This window comes from Scyliorhinus torazame, chromosome 12 (genome assembly GCF_047496885.1).
Source record: "Scyliorhinus torazame isolate Kashiwa2021f chromosome 12, sScyTor2.1, whole genome shotgun sequence".
Taxonomy (NCBI): Eukaryota; Metazoa; Chordata; class Chondrichthyes; order Carcharhiniformes; family Scyliorhinidae; genus Scyliorhinus; species Scyliorhinus torazame.
Window position 1 is genome coordinate 82,989,132 of NC_092718.1, and position 11,553 is coordinate 83,000,684.

Sequence of the window (11,553 nt, forward strand, 5' to 3'; positions counted from 1 at the left end):
GCACCCGCTGGTTCCCCATCCACAACCACCACCACCTCCGACCTGGTACTGTCCCCTCCCCCTTCGGTTGCCACCCTCGGAGCTCAACCGTGTGTACAGGATCTGGAGTTTCTGTGCTTCCGAGGGTGGTTCTGTCGCTGATCCGAGGTAGGTTTCAAAGCAAGCTAGCCAGTGGTCGAAGGCCGACGTGGCGTTGTCTGCTTGAGGGTGCAGCTGCAGGCGATCAGGCTTGATGCGAAGGTCCATCGCTGTAAAATCTTTGCTTCATAAATTGATGCACTATCAATTACAACGAGACGAGAGTAGAGAGTAATTGAGGCTTTATTACGCAGAGATGTGTTGCCTCCTACAGCTGCTGCCGAAATGGCTGCAGCTCAGTGAGCACACACATTTATACTCCGCCTACTGGGCAGAGCCAGCAGGCAGGGATCTACCCCCGTACCTGTAGTACAGGAGCCGTACCGTATTACCTCGAATACACGAATTATACAGTGGTGACTACCACACTGCCTCTTTCTCCCTCTCTCTCTCTCTCCATCACTGTCTCTCTGTGTCTCTGTCCCTCTCTGTCTCTCTGTATCTCTGTCACTCTTTCTCCCCCTCTGTCTCTCAGTTGCTCATGGTCTCACTGCTCCAGTTGTGTAATGAGGGCTCAGTCAATACTCACTGGATATGAAGAACATGACTCCAGCTGCAAAGGTGCGGTTAAATCTCTCGAAGAAGGAAAAGTGAGCGAAGGCGAGAGCTCCTGCAATCAACCCAGCGAAACAGGACATCGCAGAAAGGATCATAAAGGCCCTGGTAGCATTCCAGTAAGCTGCAGCAAAGAGAGGGAGAATGGGGAGGGAGAGGGAGAGTGGGGAGCGGGTGGGAGAGTGGGGAGGGGGTGGGAGGGGACAGTAGTGGGAGACAGAAGAGTGGGACAGAGAGAGAGAGGGAGAGCCAGATAAAGAGAGGAAGGGAGAAAGAATGGAGAGAGACAGACAGAGAGAGTGGGCAGAGAGAGATGGAGGGAGAGAGGCAGAGGGAGGGAGGGAAAAGGGAGAGACAGCGAGGAAGGGAGAGACAGGGAGGGAGGAAGAGGGGAACGAGATGGAGAGAGGGAGAGACAGAGAGAGAGGGGTGGAGGAGTGCGAGGGGAGAGAGAGATCGGAAGGACAAGGACGAGACCCAGCGAGAAAGAGAGACAGAGAGAGGGAGAAGAGATAATGGGGGGAGTGGGGGAGGGGAAAGACACAGAGATAGAGTGGGGAGAGAGACACATGGGAGTGACAGAGAGAGAGACAGACAGAGAGGGAGAGAGAGAGAGGGAGAGTGAGTCAGATGGGGAAAAGGAGAGGGAGAAAGCGAGAGGGAGAGAGGACAAAGTAGAGAGGTGAGATGTGGCAAAGGCAGAGGGATGGAAGGAGAGGTGGAAAGACCAAATAGGGAGAGAAGAATAGAGACGGGAGACAGAGAAAGAGTAGGAGAAGGGGGTGGGGGGCATAGAAAGCGGGAGGTGCAGAGGAAGGGAGAGAAAAATGTGGAGGAAATGAGGGGAGAGAAAATTGCAGAGATGAAAGGAGGGAAAGAGAAAATGTAAAAGAGAGAGAAAGGGACAGTGTGGGAAGGAGGGAGAGAGGTGGAAAGAGAGGGGAGAGAGCAGGAGATGGGGGACAGTGTAAGGGACAGGGATAGAAGGGCAGGTGAAAAAGAGTAAGCGACGGAGGGAGATAGAGAGAGAAATAGTGAATGACAGCGAGAGAGAGAAAGAAAGAGAGAGCAAGGGGGCAGAGAATGAGTGGGAAGTAGAGAGAGACAGAGTGGAAGAGAGAGGAAGGAAGGAGAGAGAAGTTGAGAGAGCGTATGAGAGCGATAGAGGGAGAGAGAGAATGGTATGAGAACAGTACAGAGGAGAGTTTGGATGGAAATTACACCAGGATAGGGGGAATGAAGATATTAGACATGGCTCCAACCACAATATCCAGAACAAATATTCAGTCACCACCATACCTGCTCAATTCATGAGTTTAATTCTCTATCTCTATCTCTCCTAAGGCTTTCTATAGGTATGTCAGGAATAAAAGAATGACTAGGGTAAGAGTAGGGCCAGTCAAGGACAGTAGTGGGAAGTTGTGCATGGAGTTTGAGGAGATAGGAGAGGTGCTAAATGAATATTTTCACACAGGAAAAAGACAATGTTGTCGAGGAGAACACTGAGATTCAGGCTACTAGACTAGAAGGGCTTGAGGTTCATAAGGAGGAGGTGTTAGCAATTTGGAAAGTATGAAAATAGATAAGTCCCCTGGGCCGGATGGGATTTATCCTAGGATTCTCTGGGAAGCTAGGGAGGAGATTGCAGAGCCTTTGGCTTTGATCTTTATGTCGTCATTGTCCAGGAATAGTGCCAGAAGACTGGAGGATAGCAAATGTTGTCCCCTTGTTCAAGAAGGGGAGTAGAGAGAACCCCGGTAACTATAGACCAGTGAGCCTTACTTCTGTTGTGGGCAAAGTCTTGGAAAGGTTTATAAGAGATAGGATGTATAATCCTCTGGAAAGGAATAATTTGATTAGGGATAGTCAACACGGTTTTGTGAAGGATAGGTCGTGCCTCACAAACATTATTCAGTTCCTTGAGAAGGTGACCAAACAGGTGGATGAGGGTAAAGCAGTTGATGTGGTGTATATGGATTTCAGTAAAGCGTTTGATAAGGTTGCCCACGGTAGGCAATTGCAGAAAATACGGAGGCATGGGATCGAGGGTGATTTAGCGGTTTGGATCAGAAATTGGCTAGCTGTAAGAGGGTGGTGGTTGATGGGGAATGTTCAGCCTGGAGTTCAGTTACTAGTGGTGTACCACAAGGATCTGTTTTGGGGCCACTGCTGTTTGTCATTTTTATAAATGACCTGGAGGAGGGCGTAGAAGGATGGATGAGTAAATTTGCAGATGACCCTAAAGTCGGTTAAGTTGTGGACAGTGCGGAAGGATGTTGCAGGTTACAGAGGGACATAGATAAGCTGCAGAGTTGGGCTGAGAGGTGGCAAATGGAGTTTAATGCAGAAAAGTGTGAGGTGATTCATTTTGGAAGGAGTAACAGGAATACAGAGTACTGGGCTAATGGTAAGATTCTTGGTAGTGTGGATGAGCAGAGAGATCTCGGTGTCCATGTGCATAGATCCCTGAAAGTTGCCACCCAGGTTGATACGGTTGTTAAGAAGGCGTACGGTGTGTTAGCTTTTATTGGTAGAGGGATTGAGTTTCGGAGCAATGAGGTCATGTTGCAGCTGTACAAAACTCTGGTGCGGCCGCATTTGGAGTATTGCGTGTAATTCTGGTCGCCGCATTATAGGAAGGATGTGGAAGCATTGGAAAGGGTGCAGAGGAGATTTACCAGAATGTTGCCTGGTATGGAGGGAAGATCTTATGAGGAAAGGCTGAGGGACTTGAGGCTGTATTCGTTAGAGAGAAGAAGGTTAAGAGGTGACTTAATTGAGGCATACAAGATGATCAGAGGAATAGATAGGGTGGACAGTGAGAGCATTTTCCCTCGGATGGTGATGGCTAGCACAAGGGGACATAGCTTTAAATTGAGGGGAGATAGATATAGGACAGATGTCAGAGGTAGGTTCTTTACTCAGAGAGTAGTAAGGGCGTGGAATGCCCTGCCTGCAACAGTAGTGGACTCGCCAACACTAAGGGCATTTAAATGGCCATTGGATAAATATACAGATGATAATGGAAGAGTGTAGATGGGCTTTAGATTGGTTTCACAGGTCGGCGTAACATCGAGGGCCGAAGGGCCTGTACTGCGCTGTAATGTTCTATGTTCTATGTTCTATCTGTCTTGGGGGTGTTTGATGGGGACAGTGTAGAAGGAGCTTCACTCTGTATCTAACCCCGTGCTGTACCTGTCCTGTGAGGATTTGATGGGGACAGTGTAGAGGGAGCTTTACTATGTATCTAACCCCATGCTGTACATGTCCTGGGAGAGTTTGATGAGGATAATGTAGAGCGGGCTTTACTCTGTATTTAATCCTGTGCTGTCCTTGTCCTGGGAGTGTTTGACGGGGACAGGGTAGAGGGAGGTTTATTCTGTATCTGACCCTGTGCTGTACCTGTCCTGGGAGTGTTTGATGGGGACAGTATAGAGGGAGCTTTACTCTGTATGTAACCCCTGCTGCACCGGTCCTGGGAGTGTTTGATGACGACAGTGTAGAGAGAGCTTTACTCTGTATCTGACCCCCATGCTGCACCTGTCCTGGGAGTGTTTGATGGCGACAGTGTAGAGAGAGATTCATTCTATGTCTAACCCTGTGCCTTTCCTGTTCTGGGAGTGTTTGATGGGGACAGTGTAGAGGGAGCTTTACTCTGCATCTAACCCCGTGCTGTCCCTGTCCTGGGAGTGTTTGATGGGGACAGTGTAGAGGAAGCTTTACTCTTGATCTAACCCCGTGCTTCACCTGTCCTGGGAGTGTTTGATGGGGACAGTGTAGAGGGAGCTTTACTCTGCATCTCGTCCCGTGTCATATCTGTGCCATAAGTGTTTGATGGGGACAGTGTAGAGGGAGCTACACTCTGCATCTAACCCTGTGCTGTCCCTGTTCTGGGAGTGTTTGACGGGGACAATGTAGAGGGAGCTTTTCTCTGTATCTAACCCTGTGCTGTATCTGTCCTGGGAGTGTTTGATGGGGACAGTGTAGAGGAAGCTTTACTCTGTATCTAACCCTGTGCTGTACCTGGCCTGGGAGTGTTTGATGGGGACAGTGTAGAGGGAGCTTTACTTTGTACCTATCCCTGTGCTATACCTTTCCTGGGAGCGTTTGATGGGGACAGTGTAAAGGGAGCTTTACTTTGTACCTAATCACCTGCTGTACCTGTGCTGCGAGTGTTTGATGGGGACAATGTAAGACCAGAAGAAATAGGAGCAGAATTAGGCCACTCGGCCCATCGAGTCTGCTCCATCAATCAATCGTGGCTGATATTTTTCTCATTCCCATTCTCCTGCCTTCTCCCCATAACCCCTGATCCTCTTATTAATCAAGAATCTAACTATCTCTGTCTTAAAGACACTCAGTGATTTGGCCTCCACAGCCTTCTGCGGCAAAGAGTTCCACAGATTCACCACCCTCTGGCTGAAGAAATTCCTCCTCATCTCTGTTTTGAAGGACCGTCCCTTTAGTCTGAGATTGCGTCCTCTGCTTCTAGTTTATCCTGCAAATGGAAACATCCACATACACACACCCATAAGCACATGCACACATACATACATACACACACATACGCACACAGTACATGCACACATATAAATTTATACACAGAAGCACATGCACACATATATACACACACACAGAAGCACATACACACACACACAAGCACATATACACGTACACACACACAGACACACATGCACATATACACACACAATTACATGTACACATATACTTACACACACACAGCAGCACATGTGCACATCTCCACACAGAAGCACATGCACACATACAGACACACACAGAAGCATATGCACATGCACACAGAGATACATACACATATACATACACAGAAGCAGATGCGCACATATGCACGCACATGCACACATATACACATACACTCATGTACGCACATATCATGCTCTTCATGTGATTACATTCTCACCGATACTGTCGGTCTGCATGTAACACTTGTTTGCGATACAGTATCTCCAGAGCCCCTGGTGTGCAAAGCTCCCGGATAGCCGGTACTGCATCCAGTAATCTGTCGCTGTGGACACCACCAGGAGAACGTTACCCATGAAGGCACAGAAGAGACCTCCGCCCATGAAACTGTACATGTCTGTACGTGTGCTGACTGCTGCCTGAGTAACCGAGGGAATGATATCTGAGAGAGAGAGAGAGAGAAAGAGGCTGGTTAGAGTGTCGAGTAGGATATTCTAAAATAAAGCGCAACCATAGCCTTACGAGCAGTAACGGAGCCATGGCCTCCAAAACCCCCGGCCGCTGCGATCTGATTATCTCCCTGATGTTCTTATCCGGGGCCTACAGTCACCCGCTCTCTCGGAGAGGGGGGCCCGATTCACAGTGAAGACTAGCCCTGCCGGCGATGACCCTGATATTTCAACAGGTCATATTTGGGCCCACCTCAGGTTGGCTATTCAACCACAGGGGACCTCACAATTACCTATTGGTCAATCTGGTCAGAGCACCAGCTGCTAGAATATGGATTGAATTGCCGCCATTCTCGATTGAGTGAATGGGGAAGAAGAGAAGGATAATAAACCAGTCCAGGAACTCTTTCCCTAACGGCACAGTGGATGTACCTACACCACACAGACTGGAGCGGTTCAGGAAGGTGACTCCCCACCAGTTTCTCGAGGGGCAATTAGGGATGGACAATTAATGCCGGTCTAGCCCGCAACAGCCACAAACAGTAAACATATAAAAGAAGGTCAAGTTACTCAGAAAAACACACACAAGCATAAATCACTCTTGCTCCCTTGACAGCTGCCGTCACCCCTCATTCCCCAACCCACCCCCCACCACCACCCAAGACAGGCAATCCATGATCATTGACATTATTAGGAATGGCAGTAACAAGAGCGCCATATGTTTGCGTATCAAATCCCACTCCGGAGAAGGAGCATAAAATGCAAGGAGATTGTACTGAGGGAGTGCTGCACTGTCAGAGGGTCAGTACTGAGGGAGCGCTGCATTGTCAGAGGGTCAGTACTGAGGGAGCGCTGCACTGTCAGAGGGTCAGTACTGAGGGAGCGCTGCACTGTCAGAGGGTCAGTACTGTGGGAGAGCTGCACTGTCAGAGGGTCAGTACTGTGGGAGCGCTGCATTGTCAGAGGGTCAATACTGAGGGAGCGCTGCACTGTCAGAGGGTCAGTACTGAGGGAATGCTGCACTGTCAGAGGGTCAGTACTGAGGGAGCGCTGCACTGTTAGAGGTTCAGTACCGAGGGAGCGCTGCACTGCCAGAGGATCAGTACTGAGGGAGTGCTGAACTGTCAAAGGATCAGTACTGAGGGAGTGCTGCACTGTCAGGGGATCAGTACTGACAGAGCACTGCACTGTCAGAGGATCAGTACTGAGGGAGTGCTGCACAGTCAGAGTGTCAGTACTGAGGGAGTGCTGCACTGTCAGAGGGGCAGTACTGAGGGAGTGCAGCACTGTCAGAGGATCAGTACTGAGAGAGTGCTGCACTGTCAGGGGGTCAGTACTGAGGGAGCGCTGCACTGCCAGAGGGTCAGTACTGAGGGAGTGCTGCACTGTCAGAGGGTCAGTACTGAGAGAGTGCTGCACTGTCAGAGGGTCAGTACAGACGGAGTGCTGCACTGTCAGAGGGTCAGTACTGAGGGAGCGCTGTACTGTCAGAAGGTCAGTACAGAGGGAATGCTGCACTGTCAGCGGTTCAGTTCTGAGGGAGTGCTGCAATGTCAGCGGATCAGTTCTGAGGGAGTGCTGCAATGTCAGAGGGTCAGTCCTGAGGGAATGCTGCAATGTCAGAGGGTCAGGACTGAGGGAGTGCTGCACTGTCAGAGGGTCAGTACTGAGGTAGTGCTGCACTGTCAGAGGGTCAGTTCTGAGGGAGTGCTGCAATGTCAGAGGGTCAGGACTGAGGGAGTGCTGCACTGTCAGAGCGTCAGTACTGAGGGAGTGCTGCACTGTCAGAGGGTCAGTTCTGAGGGGGAGCTGCACTCTCAGTGGGTCAGTTCTGAGGAGGAGCTGCATTCTCGGAGTTGCTGTCTTTTAGGATGACACATTAATCTGACGAATCATGTGCCCTTTCGGGTGGGTGTGACAGATCCCACGGTCACTATTTAGAAGAAGAGCAGGAGTTGATGATGGGTGGTGGCTGAGCTGGGAGGGAAGTTGTCCGGGGTCTCCTGGGGTCAACGTTTTTACCTCACTCAACATCACTAACTACAACAGATGATGATCTGGGTCACTGGCACATTGCTGTGGGATCTTACTGTGTGCGAATTGGCTGCTCCATTTCCTGCATTACAAAAGTGACCTCACTAAAAAAAAAATCCCTCTTTGCCTGTGAAAGGCTTTGGGATGTCTGGAGGTGGCAACAGGCACTCGAGAAATGCAAGTCTGTCTTTCTCACAGGACAGAATTACTTTTGGATTTTGTGGAGCCGGGAGCCATTTGCAAAGACCTCCTATGTGGAATTGGAGTTATTTCCTCTCAGCAAGACCCCCCCACCCCCACCCCCCCAACACCCTCTTACCATCTCTCTCTCCCTCTGCGCCACGCCCCTCACCATCCCCTCCACCTACATCTTGACACAAGCTACCAGGATCCGGGCCAACCATTCTGTCAGACGTTCCCTGTTTCTGGAGCATTCCCCAACTCCGGCACAACATCTTCCTTGTTTTCATTCACCCCTCAACGTCTTCCCGAATTCCCTCCCTCCAGTATCTCCCCAGTCTATTGCCCTTCCATGTCCCCTCTCCCAGCCCGCAGAATGCCTGATCATCCTTCATCTGTGCACTTCTTCCTTCCGTCCCTGGCTGTCCTAACCCATCTTCTTCCCGGATTATCACCTCCCACCTTCCATCAGCTCCAGCTCATCCCAAACTCCTCTCTCCCTGCCTCCCTGGTCCCCCCCCCCCACCCCCCGAGGCCTGGCCCACAGCACTCGCCACTCACCGCTGGTCTCCTCACTGCTCCCTCCCCTCGCCACTACGATCCTCGTCCTCGATTTCAAACCCTGTTCCCCTATGACCATGACCTCCTTGTCGCACCTCCATCACTCTGCTTTGATATGTACACCTACCCAGCTCAACCTCGCCCCCCACCCCCCAGCTCCCCACCCCCCCCCCATGTGGAGAATGGGCAGAAGATTCCTCTGATTAAAAATCAGGAAGACTGAAGCTACCGTTTTCAGTACCCCGCTCCAGACTCGGTTCCTGAGATAATGAATCAATCCCCCTCCCTGGCGACTCTCTGAGAATGAGCCAGCCTTTTCGCAACTTCCCATCTGATCCTGAGATGAGTTTCTGACCGTCCTGGCTGGTCTCCCACAGTCTATCTTCCGTAAACTGGACATGGCCCAAGACTATGCTGCCTGTGTCCTTGCCCATACCGAGTCTTGCTCACCTATCAACCCTCTCCCCACCAGCCTCGCTGAGCTACAGCAACCCCAGGAAAGCAATGTCTTCACTATAAAATTCTGCTCCTTGTTTTCAAATTATTCCGTGGTCCTTACAACTCTCCGTATCTCTGTAACCTCCTCCAGCACCTGCAACCCTCCTTATCAGCGAAACCTCCACCAGCCCCTATAACCCTCCCTTTCTCTGTAACCTCCTCCAGCCCCTATAACCCTCCCTATCTCAGCAACCTCCTCCGGCCCCTACAACATTCCCTCTCTCTGTTTCCTCCAGCCCCTACAGCCCTCCCCACCTCTGTAACGTTCTCCAGCCCCTATAGCCCTCCCATCTCTGTAACCTCCTCCAGCCCCAATAACCCTCCCCATCTCTGTAACGTTCTCCAGCCCCTGCAGCCCTCCCCATCTCTGTAACCACCTCCAGCCCCATAGCCCTCCCCATCTCTGTAACCTCCTCCAGCCCCTTTAACCCTTCCCATCTCTGTAACGTTCTCCAGCCCCTGTAGCCCTCCCCATCTCTGTAACCTCCTCCAGCCCCATAGCCCTCCAGATCTCTGTAACCTCCTCCAGCCCCATAGCCCTCCAGATCTCTGTAACCCCCTTCAGCCCCTACAATGCTCCCTATCACTGTGAACTTCTGCAGGTCCCCTACAATTCTCCTTACCTCTATAAACTCCTCCAGCCCATACAACCCTCCCTATCTCTGTAACCTCCCGCAGCCCCTACAATCCTCCCTATCTCTGTAACCTCCTCCAGCCCTTACAATCCTCTCTATCTCTGTAACCTCTTCCAGCCCCTATAACTCCCTATCTCTGTAACCTTCTCCAGCCCTTACAATCCTCTCTGTCTCTGTAACCTCCTCCAGCCCCTAACCTCTCCCTATCTCTGTAACCTCCTCCAGCCCCTACACCTCTCCCTATCTCTGTAACCTCCTCCAGCCCCTACCACCGCTCCCTATCTTTGTAACCTCTTTCAGCTCCCTAAACCCTCTGAGGTCTCTACGCCCCTTCAATTCCTGCCCGATTCAACCTCTGTTGCTCTGCCATCGGCGGCCGAGCCTTCAGCTGCCTGGGGGGGGGCCCCCGAGCTCTGGAATTCCCTCCTGAAACCCTTTCCACCTCTCTAGCTCTATTAAGATGCAGCTCAAAACCAACCTCGTTGATGGATCTTGTGGTCGCCAGTCCCAAATATCTCTCTATGTAGCTCAGGGTCAAATTCTCTTTGACATACGCTCCCGCGAACTGCCTCGATTACTTTTTTGCGTGGCTCCACGACAGTATTCCAACGCACGATCTTGCCGATGTTCAAATTTGCAATGGTGGGTAGCGGGAAGGGGGAAATCGACTGGGAACAGTCGTAGAACGTCGAGATAGAGAGATAGAGAGAGACAGAGGAGATCCTTACCTTGACAATTATGCGCCTGGAAGGACAAGACCAAATCTTTGCTCGCATGGGGGGCAAGGTGGATTGGAAAAAGGTTGAGTCACTGGTCGTCCAATGCAATTACTGGAGCAAATCTGTCGACAAGGGGAATTCTATTGTGAACCCAAAAGTGGCCCAATTGACAGGCTGAAGGAGCCCGGCCAATGAGGTGTCAGAGATCAGAGGTGGGGGGAAGGGAGGGGGGAGGGTTGTGGACGTCAGGGTAGGGACTGGGGGGGGGGGAAGCGGGGGGGGGAGCGGTGTGTGCGGCGATTCTCGAACATTCCGATGTGTCCAGGCTGCAGTTTGGTTCTCAATGCATCTGCTGAGCGAGGCAGATTGGGATGAGAGTGACAGTGACGGACAATCAAATCACACACACACAATCGGCAGAAAGTGGGATCAGGCAGAGAATAGGGCAGCTCACTGCATAATAGCAAGCGCTCGAGCTAATGCCACCCTTTCAGGACTCGGCCTTTAGCCATTTGTTAGACAAGCTCACAATTCGATAGTTTGCACAGCCTCTCCCACTCTGCCATCTCTGCAAATCTCCCCAGGGTCACGAGATGCTCTTTTATTTTGTGTCAGACAGGCTTCATCGGTGGCTCCCTGGGGGTGGGGTGGGGGAGAAGGACACACCGCACAATCCCCTCCATAGCCACCCCGCACGGCAGCACAGTCATTAGCACTGTGTCTGCGTGGGTGTCCTCCGGGTGCTCCGGTTTCCTCCGTGTCTGCGTGGGTTTCCTCCGGGTGCTCCGGTTTCCTCCCACAAGTCCCGAAATACGAGCTGTTAGGTGAATGGGACATTTTGAATTCTCCCTCCGTGTACACGAACAGGAGCCGGAATGTGGCGGCTCGGGGATTTTCATAGTAACTTCATTGCAGTGTTAATGTAAGCATATTTGTGACAATAATAAAGATTATTATTATCCACCCCTCTCCCAACCGTGTCTCTGAGGCGCAATCTTGCACATTGCAGACCCTGCCAGAAGAATAGCTACGTACATCTTGGCTGCACCACCTTCAGAGTCAGTA

The 11,553-nt window shown here is 51.2% G+C and overlaps 1 protein-coding gene across 2 annotated transcripts in view; it reads right to left on the reverse strand.

Moving 5' to 3' along the window:
- lim2.5 (lens intrinsic membrane protein 2.5) overlaps window positions 1-10,649 on the reverse strand; it is a 35,694-nt gene extending 25,045 nt beyond the window's left edge. Inside the window, exons 1-3 of one of the 2 annotated variants that reach the window (XM_072470184.1) lie at window positions 10,498-10,649; window positions 5,633-5,854; window positions 668-817 (exon numbers count right to left, since the gene is read on the reverse strand). In XM_072470184.1, the coding sequence (XP_072326285.1) occupies window positions 668-817; window positions 5,633-5,807 (325 nt within the window). In that variant the 5' untranslated portion in view covers window positions 5,808-5,854; window positions 10,498-10,649. The other variant, XM_072470185.1, reaches the window with a different exon arrangement.
- Window positions 10,650-11,553: the final 904 nt, after the last annotated feature.